Below are 13,456 nucleotides of genomic sequence, written 5' to 3' on the forward strand. Positions count from 1 at the left end.
TTTCTGAAGCCAGTTTCTCAAGTAAGCAAGAGGGCAGAATTGAGTGCACAAATGGAAAGGTTAATACAGACTTAGTTACCCACAAGAACAGGAAAGCAGGGAATGTATCGCCACAGAGGGAGGCAGGTGGTAAAAATGGAGTCTGTAGACCTCTTCAGATGGCTTCATTTTCTTCAGTGAAACAGGAAACTAGATAATCATGTGCATATGGAGTGTAGAGAAAGGGTTGAATATTTTTGGACAGAGGGAAAGTATGAAATTATTGTCTAAGAGGAAAGAGCCCGGGTATGTTCGAATTCCAGCACAGCGTTGTGGACCATTTAAGGGCAGGAGGCATGAATTTAAAGTGAAATCAGTCAGCGTGGTTGTGTGTCTTTCTCTTGTTGTGTTCAGTTGTGGGCAAGAAGGTAAGAGCTGGTAAAGGATTGGACTTAACTAGAATTCCTGGACTAACAGAGAAATTACAATGAAACGTGAGAGACCGGAGGCAGGTAAGAATGATTTCAGAAGTATAATGATGAGCCACGAAAATTAAGATTGGCAAAGTGGGTGGTGGTGAAGAAGAAAAGGGATGGGAGAGTGCGGAAAGATGGGAGGATCCACGGATAACATTTCTTGGGTGGTGTGGGCGGTTATGGGAACTAAGCTACTACAGGAAGTGCACTGGAAATATAGAAGGTCGTTGTTAGAGTGAAATTTTTAGGATTTAGATTTAAGGTAGGTCACAGTTATTGGTAAGAAAAAGACAGGCAAGTAAACAGCTGATGGGGGATGGTGCCTGGAAAGGGCTGGAAAGATCATCTTCAGGGATATTGAAACTGACAAGTATTATGAAGGAGCAGGGCTGAATAGAGGGAAGTGAGCAGGAGTTACTGTCTTTGATGAGTGAGGGGAAATGACACAGAGCACCTGATGAACCCAAAAGCAGGGAGTAAGGGGTGGGTCCTTAGCGAGACCTAGCATCCACAGTACCAACTCGGGGCTGTCTGGGTGGCTCAGTCGGTCAAGCGTCCGACTTCTGCTCAGGTCATGATCTCTCGTGGTTCACAAGTTTGAGCCCCGCGTCGGGCTCTGTGCTGACAGCTCAGAACCTGGAGCCTGCTTCGGATTCTGGGTCTCCCTCTCTCTCTGCTCCTCCCCTGCTCTCATTCTTTCTCTCTCTCTCTCTCTCTCTCTCTCAAAAATAAATAAACATTAAAAAAATTTTTTTCAAAGTACCAAATCAATATCATTTTTTAAAAGGCCATTATTCTGGCTATTCTGAATGTCCCCACATTTTAGCATGACCTTTACTGGGGTTTTGTGACCCTCTCTTTAATTCATGTGTTTAATACATCTCGTTTGAATTGGTTTTACGTTCACTTGCATCTAAGATTATTTTCACTAATAATATACACCCCCCTCAAAAATAGTTGAAAAATAAATGCTCCATAAGCAACAAAAAGGCACAAGGAAGAGTTTCAGGGACAGTGGCAACTTCAAAGTAGGGGTAAGCTTCCTTTAGAGCAAGGGCGCAAAGAGAATACTCAGAGAAGAGGTTGAGGGTGCAGGGGATTTTGCTGATGACTCACCTTGAGTATCAAACAACATAATAGGGGCTTAGTTGGTTAAGCCTCCAACTCTTGATTTTGGTCCAAGTCATGATCTCATCGGTTTGTGAGTTCAAGCCCCCATCGGGCTCTGTGCTGACAGTGTGGAGCCTGCTTGGGATCTTCTGTCTCCCTCTCTTTCTGCCCCTCCCCTGCTCAGACTTTTTCTCTCTCTCAAAAATGAATTTTTTTTTAAAAAGGACATAATAAAAAATGTTGTAGAATATGGAAAAGAGTAGGAACTGGGATCCAAAAAAGGTGATATACAAGGTATAGTGGGGTTTGAGCGTGGGAAATGAGGAATGACTTGGAAGTTTTGTCATAAAAGGCACAGTCACATTAGTCCTGATTGTCCCCAAGGTGGGGTAGGGTGGAGCCACCTTGAGTGCTAAGGTTGGTAGTGAGGATCTTGGCAAGAGCATACAGATTGCTAAGCTCCTATCTGACTCCTGAGGGAGATATGGACTTCCATCAGGGGTGCAGTCTTAGTGCCCAGGCAGTTTTTTTCCTCCTTGCAGTGGGAGCCTGCAGAGGGCATCTCTTTGGAGGGTTCAAGCTACTCCCTCACTTCTGCTGAAGGAAGCTTCTAGGCAGGGAGAGGGGTTGTGTTACTCTAATTCCAACTGATTTGTCATTTACATCCTTAAATGGTACTTAGAGCTTTCTTTCTTATGCTAGTGAGCAATGTACTAAAGCACTTACGGAAAAAAAAAAAAAATCTTTGGATCAGAAATTAGTCGGATGACTCAGTAGCTGGGGATACGATGGTGCTGCAAAAAGGCCGAGATGCTTGCTGGCTGGTGTTGGAGAGAAGTCAGGCAAAGACTAGACATCCCAAATTCAAGTAGCTCCCCAATGGCCACTCCTGATGCCTGCAACGTCATCCTTAGAGAATCACGGAATTTCAAGTCTGAGATTTTAAGAAAGAAGTACCATGTTGTAGCAAAATGAGTACAGGGTTCGACATCCCCCCTGATTTGTGTATAAACCCCAGCCGGGAGACTCATCAGCTGTTATCATCTCAGTTAACTTGGGCTCAATTCCTAACCTCTGGGTAGAATGTCCAAACATCACAGTGAGGGTATCTCTGTTGGGTGGAGACATGTGCCAAGTTCTCTTTCCTGCTTAAGGCTGGCCTGGGAATAGTCACAGGGTTGATTTAGGATGCTAAGAGTGGCTTGTTGCACGAAACAAGAAGTTGAGGAAAATATACAAAGGGCAGAAGATATATGTGGACATCCGCCAAGCATGACGTATAGACTGTACCTAGACCTTAAACTACCCAAATATCCTGGATCTCCCCATAATACTGTCTGCTAAGTTTGTAACTCTATTTTGAAAGATGTGGGGTAGAGAATTGAGTACTAATTAATTATTAATTAGAAACACTGTAGAGACAATTTACCACAAAGGTCTCTTCCACTTAACGGATTCCAGAATTACACAAATTTGTGTGATCATTAGAAAAGAGTCTGGGGGGCACCTGGATGGCCTCAGTCAGTTAAGCATCTGACTCCAGATTTTGGCTCAGGTCACAATCACACAGTCATGATATTGAGCCCCTCATGGAGTCTGCTTAAGAGTCTTTCTCCTTTTCCCTCTGCCTCTCTGTCTCTCAATTCTCTCTCTGAAGAAGAAGAAGAAGAAGAAGAAGAAGAAGAAGAAGAAGAAGAAGAAGAAGGAAGAAGAAGAAGAAGAAGAAGAAGAAGAAGAAGAAAACAGAAAAAAGGAAGGGAAAGGAAAGGGAAGGGAAGGGAAGGAAGGGGAGGGGAGGGGAGGGGAGGGGAGGGGAGGAGAAGGGAGGAGAGGAGAGGAGAGGAGAGGAGAGGAGAGGAGAGGAGAGGAGAGGAGAGGAGAGGAGAGGAAAGGAAAGGAAAGGAAAGGAAAGGAAAGGAAAGGAAAGGAAAGGAAAGGAAAGGAAAGGATGTGTGGACAAAATTGTAAAGAAAAACCTACATTCTGTGTTTTCCCTAAGGTATACAGGCCTTCTCATTGCCTTCTGACCATTCAAGGGTTGCCTCTCCTCCCTACACCTGGCGCGCGCGCGCACACACACACACACACACACACACACACACACCCCACCACCACAAGTGCCCTCACTTGGAAATAACTTATACTAGATCCTCATGAGCCTCTCACCATCCCGCCTCCAAAGTCCCAACTCAGCTGATAGGGCACTTCCCATAGAGGCAAAGTAGTGAAGTGGTGAAGAAACCAGGCTTTGGTAACTCATAAAACCAAGTGTCTTTGGGAAAGTTATTTAACCTTTCTGAGTTTTGCCTTCCCTGATGTAAAAAGAAGGATAATAAGAGACCCTTGACAACGTTACAGTACAGACTAAATGAGGTCAAGTGTTTGGGGCCTGGTGCATTATAAACATTCAGTAAATAGTAATTACTTATTTCCTTGTTTCTTTTACAACTATGACTATTTTGTGGCCGTATGTATTTTCCTGCGGTTGCTGTTTTTGCTATTGTTGTTGATTCCCTGTTGATCTGTTAGCAGGCTGAATGCTGATATCACTCTCCCAACGTGATACACATTGTAACAAGTAGACACTGCCTAGCCCACTCAGGATTTTCTCAAGAACCAGCGGCAAAAGAGAGGGCAGCTGATGTTTTCCACTGTTCCTGTGCCCATTCACTTACCTGACAGTCCGGGGGTCCTTTAGCCCTTGTCAAATCATACAAAAGAGGCATCAGCCTTGTCTTCTGAGGACCAGAGTGATTTGGAAATAGGTAAGTTGCTTCCAAGTCTGTAGTTATTTCTGATTGGCCTGAACACAGTGTGTTTGTTTGTTTGTGTTTGTTTTTCAATGCTGGTTATGGGTCTGGAAGACTTAAGTGTATTTATTTACTTATAAATCAGGGGTACAAGGTATAACTATGACAGTAAAAGGCTTATTCCATAAGTCATATATATGAGAAAAGCCATAGGCAAGCAGTAAGCTCTGGGCTGTTGGAGGGTTTGCATTCTATAAGCATGCAGCATAATAATACATTTCCTCTTATTTCTTACCTGGGTTGGCAGTGGAAGGTAAGGAATTTCTCTTTGTGCTCCATAGTCGCTGTCTCCGGCTTTCCAGAATGAATAGTCCACAGTTGTCGAGAAATAACATTTATTAATCAACAATAAAACACACAATAGAAAAGGCCTTATGAATAAAACTATATATTTATAATGCTTTATTTTTTTGATCCAATACTTCACAAAACACTACAGACAGTAACAAAATAATTCAATAATTATTAAAAACTTTCCAGAGAATTATAGGATACTCTTTATAATATGTGAGCATCAACAAGGCCACAGCCATTAAATACACTATTAAACACTATCACACATATCTTTCTTGATTAAGGGATATGATTAATTTTTATCCAGAAGTCATAACATTGACACATATCCATACACAAGAGAACAACTCAGAATAAGTGAAGCAGATACCCCAGTGAAATGGAATCATCTGCCTTTATATCATTTAAAGATATTACAGTGTTAACAGGATAGAAGTCAACACACTAAAGAGAAATGTTGGGGTTTTCTTGGGGTTCGAGGAAGAAAGTAGGGCAATTGATGAAAACTCTTACATATTTTCCATTGCTCTCTTAGCAATATGCTCCCTTCCCTTTTCTACCTTTTCTTGGTTGAGGTATTCCAGCACTTTCATTAACAGATCTTCATCCAAGTACTGTCTGTTTGGGGTATCATCATTCTTTGGGGGCCCCACAGGGAGCCTTTTGCTTACCGATGCCAGTCTTTCAGTCTCCTGAGAGCTACCTTGATTCAACTGCTCTTTGATGGCCTGCTCAATTTGGTCCTCTTCCTGTTGGTTATCTTCAGGGGAGACTTGACTTGGAACTCGCTTCACCTGGTTTGAATTCATGATCTCAGGGTATTTCACTAGCATCCTGGCCAAGTACTCTCCTAATTCTTGATCCTTGTCACTCAGGTTTTCGTATGCCATTTGTCTATTCTCAACATCTGGCATCCACGCACCTTTGGGAAGCTGGTTCGCTCCAGATCTTCCAGGACCGTAGGGGAGCCTGGGCAGAACTTTCTCTCGGTAGTACTGACTGGAAACATATGGAGGCTTTTGGTTTGCTGCATTTTCCATCCCTAAAAGACTTAAAATGTCCTCTACAGTTAGCCCCTCTGGTAGGGCCTGTGCCACAGCACGACCGGGTGTTTTGGAATAACCATTCTTGGAGAGCATTTTGTTTGGGAAAGCATCTGGACGGTCTCCGTCAACCTCTGAGATGTCATCTAGGTCAACAGGAAGTTCCACCTCCTGCTCGGGTTCCACCGATCCATTTGGCTTCTCTCCAGTTTTGAGCATGTCAATTAAGTCTTCAGGGGGTATCTGTAAATTCCTTGAGATTTCAATCAGCTGGTAAATAGACTGAGAATCAAGTGGTTTCTCAAAAAGCCTGGTTGCTCTTTCCCCGCTTTGCCCATTCTGTGCCCTCCCACTGCCTGCAGCATTCACTAACCTTCTCAGATAGGCAATTACTTTGGAGACATCATCTGAGAGTTGGTCTTTACTCTCTTTCCGGAGATCTTCATCCTCGAGGCCCAGCTGCCCTGAACGCTTCATTTCTTCATTGATTTGATCATTTTTTTCTATATTCTCCTTGCTGTCTCTTACCTCTTCCTGGGTTTGGCTCTCTATTTTTTCTTCTACTGGGTTCCAATCTTCTCCCCCAACCACATCTTCATAGGCAATGTTATTGGCCTTGTAGATACCATCTTCATCATCTGTATAAAGTTTTTGCTCCTCATCAACTCTCTCACGCTTCTGGTTGTTTGGTCCTGTCAGTTTCCCTAGCTCTTGGAACACAGATTCTAGTGTGGCAAGACTTTGAGGAGTATATTGTTCCTCCACTATTTCATTTGTGCGTTTAAAGGGGTTATCCCTGGAATTCTCTTCATACATAGGAGGGAATCGCATGTGCTTGAGCTTCCTCTCTGGCCATTGTTGAGTCTCGTAATCATCAGGCATGTCCATTGGAAAGTTCTTTTCTGAATTCAAAGCATAGGGCTTTTCTTTTGGTGCAGACTGAGGCTCATTTTCCGCCTGTCTCAAAGCTTCAAGTATTATCCTCATCCACTCATCTTCACTCAGAGAATCCCTTGTGCTTTCTGGCAAGTGACTTTCATCACCATTTTCTTTCTTCTGAAGAGGAACAGAGATACCTTGGTAGGGATTGTAGTCTGGGCTGTTTTCTTCTTTGTGAGCTTGTTGTCGGAGTTTTTCTATGTATTCCAAAGCTCTGATCATTTCAGGACTGGGAAACTTTTGGGCATTCTCCAGTCTGAGGTCTGGTTCCTTCTGAAGCAGCTGGTTTCGCTGAAATGAAGCTGCTTCATCTCCAGAGATGAGGAAAATTAAAGGGATCAGAGACAGAGCTGCTCCAAGCCGGTGAGTCTTAGTTTCTGCCATGTTTGAAAGATGTCCCTAAAGCATAGAAAATATGAATTAACACAAATGGAAAACTAGAAGTCACTATAGCAAAAGCAGTAACTGACCATTGAGGGACAACACATGGCAGAGATTGTTTCACATTAAACTTAGGATGACTCTTTTTAAAAGCCATACATATTTCCTATACAACCCCTCACAAGCTAACTGCAGGAATCCAGTGAAATTGTTACCCAACTACATCAATTTTGCACGGCATTCACTTGGTTAAAATAATAACCAAAAGACTGATATGAGGTTTTGTTTTTTAATTTGCAAAACATGTAGTTTGTCTTTTTTTAAAGTGTGCATTGTCTTTAAAGTATGCATTAATAATGCATTAAAGTATGTTTTTAAAGTATGCATTAATAAAAAATTTCCAAGGTGACTTTTAGTTCTCTTGTAGAGCATTCCTACCAAAATCATTGGCCAAAAAAATTAGTTGCCTTAATTTAAAACATGATGTATGTATGTACACATGTACACACACACACACACACGCACACGCACACACACACAAACACACACACAGACACACTGAATGATTTCCTTAAGGTTGTATCAAGAAACCATGTGGGTTAGTTCTTGAACTGTCCATCTAATTTTGTTGTAGAAACACCACAGCAGTGACATTATATATGATGAAGTAATACAGCATCTTAACATCAATCATACTGAATTTCCTTATGGATGAATCCTACTTACATATATTTTTCAGAAATAACTTGTTCTTACACTGACACTAAACCCAACTGTCAATTTTAAAAGTTCTATACCTTAATAATCTCCAGAATATGGATCTTCTCTGGTCCCAGCTAGCAGGCTAACCTAGTGAAGTTTCTTCCTGTGTAAACACGCTAAGAAAGTAAACTTTTAAAATGTCTGTGTTCCATATTTCTTCTAATAATTTTGTTCATGAGTGTCTTGCAAAATGCAATCATGGTTATATTTTTCATCAGCCTTTAAGAATACATAGTAAATAATAACAGATGCTTCAGAGAGAACATAAGTTTTCTTAACCAGTCTATTTCTGAATTTGTGAGTGTTCAGATTCAGCTTGACTTATGTCTGTGTCTATTTTGGTGTGGACCTGTGAAATCTTAAATGACTCATACTGTTAGAAAATCTTAAAATAACCACTATGTAACTCCCCATTTAGATAAACACAGACAATATGTTGAATTCTTCCTACTTAAAAATCTTCATTCATTTTTTTTCTCCAATGCTTCATAATCTCACATATGAATTAGCAAGGGGATTATTTTTTACATGTTTTACATTAACATTGCTAACATTGAAAAACGATTTTAATATTTGCAATTTTGTTGCAAATAAATGTAAGGAAAGATCACATGTTTGTTCATGATATCTTACTTGCATCATGATTTTGTGATATATAAGCTAAGTTTTATGGACACAATTTTCTGTTAGCTTAGACATCAATTGTAGAAAATATCATTTTTCACTAGAGCATTTTGGTTTTTAAGTAATATTTCAGTTTTTAGACCTACCAATGGTTGTAGTTAGAGAAATTTCTTTACCATAAATGCATATTTATTAAAATGTTTCCCATTAATCAGACTACTTAATTTACTGAAAGAAAAAAACCTTTAAAGGCATGTCAGAGAAAACTCTTCAAATGTTTACTATGAATTAATGTTTCCTGTAAGAAACTGTAACATTTAAAGAAGTGTAAATTCTTAGATTTAAATAAAAGTACATTCTAATTTCTTCTTTATATTATTTCAGGATTAATTTAGCTTTGATGATCTATTTCCAACATTGGCATTTGAAATAGTAGTTTTAAGAATCTTAATGAACTTATTTTCTTTGAAACCAGTATCCTGAAGTAGTCTTAACATATGAGTTATGTGCTTGTCTTTGAAATCTTTATCTTGGAGATGGGCTTTGCTGTGGAATTGGGGAAGAATACATCATGCAGTGATTTAAACCACAGCCTAACACATGCTATTCTTTGGTCATTTATAAGGTTCAGTTTGGATGACATAGTTATTGCCTTTGAGTAAGACTCGAGGGATTTCTTTCCCAGGTAGCAGCTCTTCTACATACTAAAGATGGTTTCGACAGCTCTAATATCCTATGTACAATTTGAACTAAAGCTTCGTAAGCTAAAATGTCTTTTCTATTGAAATCAGACTGGAGCATTGACAAATACAGATGGATATATCTAATTTGAGCAATTCTACTAATTAGGACAGAGAAAAAAGAAACACTAGTCCCATTAAAAATTTACAGTAAAATATTGTACCACCTCTTTCATTTAAACATAATAAAAATATCTTACACAGTTATGAATGTTTTCCTCATGGAAATTCGAAATTATCATCTCTCTATAATTCGTGGTCACATCCAACCTATACCCCAAGATAATATTGCACCCTGAATAAAAGGAAAAGCCTGTACTCAGGATAATTCTAATTTTACTCTCCTGGGACTAAAACTGGGGAATAAGAACGTAAGCCCTTTCAGAGAGTATCAATTCAGAAAATAATTTTAGACAATTTATTCATTTTGAGCTCTTGTAAGGTAAATGTCAAAGAAAATAAGAAAAACTAGTTCCAAAATTGGTTGCCTCTATGACTAATGTGTTTAACAGCCCTTGAATGATTGGAAACCTACTGCTAAGAATATTAAACATAAAATTATATCTCTGGCTTTGTATCTAGTTCTTAAGAGAACAAACAATACATTAAGGAAAGAAACAAAATATCAGGCTTAGTAACTTTACATTAATATGGGTATTGACACTAAAATCCTTAACTTTTTCACACTTCTTACATATGGTTATCTAAATAGCATAATGGTTATAAATATCCAACAGCAAATGGTATACATCATAGATTCAATTCTATATGTAAATATAGATTTATCTATATATAAGTATATGTCCTTGTATTGGTTGAAGAGCAGCAGGTTGCTATTCAGTTATTCTACAGATAAAAGGTCTTTTTATTCTCAGCTAGGATTTAAGGGAAGAACACGCAATTTAGAACTTTCCAGTAAATCGAAGGAAAAGCAGCCTTACCCCTTTTTTATATGGCAGAGGAGGTCCACAGCATGTCCTTCCCAGTCCGCCTGGTGAGCTGCTCGGGCCGTTTCAGCACCCGGACAGCTCCTCGGCTTATAGGGAGCCGCCGCGCCTGACTCCGCACTGCCACACTGACGTCACCCGGCTCAGCCACAAACCGGAGCACAGGCGAGTTTTTTCAAAGAACCCGAGAGAAAATAATCACTTTATATATTTAAGGGGGGAAAAAATGCTGCATGCTTACGCCACCTGTCTTTTTGTGGCAAAAATTGCAGTTTTCTTTTCTTCTTTCATCAAAATTTTTGAGACTGGCTCTGCACAATTTCCCTTAGAAAGAACGAAATCTGTCAGACGGCTAATTGAAACGTAATCTCATCTATGTTCTAATATCTTGTGATAAGTGTTTCCTGTTGCTGTTGTTTTTGTCGTTATTTTAAAAAGTTTTACACACAAGGACTTTTTTTCTTCATTGCCCACAAGGAAATTACATTACCTAAGTTCCCTGGTATACTCTGAAAGGAATGGAAGGCACATTATTATAATGAAAAGTCGTATTTTGTATCACAACCACAAGCAACATTATTTTTAAATTCACATTTATTTGAATAAAAAAGAAATTTTTCTTTTTCTTTTTCTTTTTTTTTTTTTTTTTTTTTTTTTGGTTTCTGTTTGAGAGTAAACCTCAAAGTTCTAATGAGTTGGAATTTTGTTTTAGAGCTTCAATATAGTTTTGAAGTGGGTAGTCATAAGATTTCAGGTCTAGTGCCCAATAATGTTCTATGAATCTGTCATTATCTTTTACAATACCTGTCTCAAAAAGGGAAGCTCAGAAGTTGAGTGTTAATGAAAAAACTTCCATTAAGTGAAAAACGGATTCTTTTACTGTTAGAGAAAAATGTGATACGTATGTAATGGGAATTCATTTGCAATTGAAAGCAAGTTGAGCTATAAATATTTTTTCCTTTTCTATGGAATCAGATGAATTGAATACCTTCCATACACATGACTAATCCAGGGAATAATATACCAATTAACTCCCAACCTCTCGTATTTGTAATTCATGACCATTGCTCTGCTTTGCCAGATAATATGATTATATATTTTAATAATTTATAAAAGTCTAAATTTTTAACTATTTTATTAAAGATGTGAGTTTTTAAAAACTGTATGTTTTGAAATATACTTTAAGTATGAAAAAAAATCTTGCCATATAAGAGATGTCTTTATAGCTCTGTTCAATGAATAATCAGCCACTGATTTATCCATTCAATAATTTGTAATGCCTATTAAGTGCCAGATACATAGATGAATTATATACATGTGTTAGCTTTTATATGATACCATAGATAGATAGATAGATAGATAGATAGATAGATAGATACACACACACATATATATATATGATAGCTTTTTATCACATCATATATATGGCCATATATATATATATATATATATATATATATATATATATATATGCTTTTGAGGATTCTTTAGTCCATTTAGTCTAGTGGGGATGACAAACAGATTATTTTGATATAAATTGGAAAGCACTAAGAAAGAGGTTAGCCAGCGGTGTTTGGGAAACACTGTGGACAGCCGTGTCATTCCTTCTAGAAATTCAAGGGGAAAACTCATGGGTAAGAAACCTCCTGGTAAAAGAAGACTTTACTAAGATATTTCATTATCAGGTTTTATTAAAGTGATTTCTAACTATGTTAGATAAACCACAGAACTCTTGAAATCCTCAAGGAGACAGGAATCGTTTAAAATATTAGGGAAAAAAACCTTGGGAAAAATAACCCTTGATTTTCCTTCCTTGCTCTCCTATTGAAAATATTTGATTTTTCTAAATGACCAGAAGCACTATCATCTGTGGATTGACATGGAAGTCATACAGCTCAGATGGGAATCTTACGGCCAATTCATCCAATAGTTTTATGCTTCATAATGAGTTTTTAGAGCAAGGTCAAGCGCTAGGTTTAAGAGAAAGGGTTGAAAATCCCATTTCTCCACTACCGTCTCAATGATATCAGCTCTTTTGCTGATGTTTTTGTTAGCTTTACACATGAAAACATTTTCTTTAACCTTGACAAATATTTAAGCCACTCTGAGTTTGACCTAATTTGTTTTCCAGTAGCTCTGCGTGGCCAGCTGAGCTAATCAGTATCAATATTGCCCCAGAAAATTCTGCAAGCTTACTCTTAAAGGGTTGAATTAGTTCAACATATGTCTCAACAGCTCTCAAGGAAGTCACTCTTGACCAGGCTAGTACATAAATATGGAATTGAACTCTTTTGGTAAGGACCGGAAACTAAGATCCCAAAGTCAATCTCTTTCCTGAGGTTAATCACCCAATATCCATATAAACATTCATTCAAAAACTCCAAGTAGAATTGAGATGTCAGAAGGCAGCTGCTGGGATGGACTGGCTTCATCAGCTACAGGTGTGGGTAGAGTAATGAGCCATATGTGGGTAACTGAATTCCTGCCTCTCTATGGTACTATGATAAATACACGTCATGTATAGAGTTCCAGGGTATTCCAAGCACTGTACTTGGAATTCTACAACCTGATTTGATGCTCATGACAACTGTGAAAGATAGTTGTTTTTATCTCCATTTTGCAGATGATGAAACTGAAATTCAGAAATAAATAAGTTGGCCACTGTTTCCTCATTCATAACTGGTAGAGGTGTGATTTGAACCTAGTTCTTTCCAAAGGCATTTCCATAATAAAGACTATGATTTAGGCACTCTGCCAGGTTATCAGGATAGAGAAATGAATATGGCAGGAATCCAACCCTTAAAGATCCAAGTCTAGAATGTAGTCACTTTGACAAAAGTCCTTAGGGGTTGTCCCAATTGCTTTTTGTGGTCACTGTCCCAGATGGCCTAGGCCCAGACTCCCATCTGGGGCAGCAAAAATGGAAAACAAGAGTCAACATTAGATCACTTCATTGATGCTATGTGGCATATTATAATGTCTTTTAAAAAAAATTTTTTTTTTTCAATGTTTATTTATTTTTGGGACAGAGAGAGACAGAGCATGAACGGGGGAGGAGCAGAGAGAGAGGGAGACACAGAATCGGAAACAGGCTCCAGGTTCTGAGCCATCAGCCCAGAGCCTGATGCGGGGCTCGAACTCACCGACCGCGAGATCGTGACCTGGCTGAAGTCGGACGCTTAACCGACTGCGCCACCCAGGCGCCCCTATAATGTCTTTTAAACAAGAGAGTAGTTATTGAGTTTGGAAAATTCTATGCACCAGCAGGCTGTGTTCTACAGATTTTTCAATTTTTCGATTTTTTAATATTTAACGTATCTCTAGAAAACATTAAATTTTTTGCCAGTAGTT

The 13,456-nt window shown here is 38.8% G+C and overlaps 1 protein-coding gene across 1 annotated transcript; it reads right to left on the reverse strand.

Moving 5' to 3' along the window:
- Positions 1-4,762: 4,762 nt before the first annotated feature.
- SCG2 (secretogranin II) lies at positions 4,763-10,226 on the reverse strand. The gene is made up of 2 exons (XM_086719752.1): positions 10,094-10,226; positions 4,763-7,046 (listed from the first exon to the last, which is right to left on the reverse strand). Exon 2 carries the CDS (start codon positions 7,033-7,035, stop codon positions 5,179-5,181), a length of 1,857 nt encoding a protein of 618 aa, XP_086575878.1. The 5' UTR covers positions 7,036-7,046; positions 10,094-10,226; the 3' UTR covers positions 4,763-5,178.
- Between the last annotated feature and the right edge of the window lie 3,230 nt (positions 10,227-13,456).

This window comes from Puma concolor, chromosome C1 (assembly GCF_028749965.1).
Source record: "Puma concolor isolate L17-30 chromosome C1, mPumCon1.1.hap2, whole genome shotgun sequence".
Classification (NCBI taxonomy): domain Eukaryota; kingdom Metazoa; phylum Chordata; class Mammalia; order Carnivora; family Felidae; genus Puma; species Puma concolor.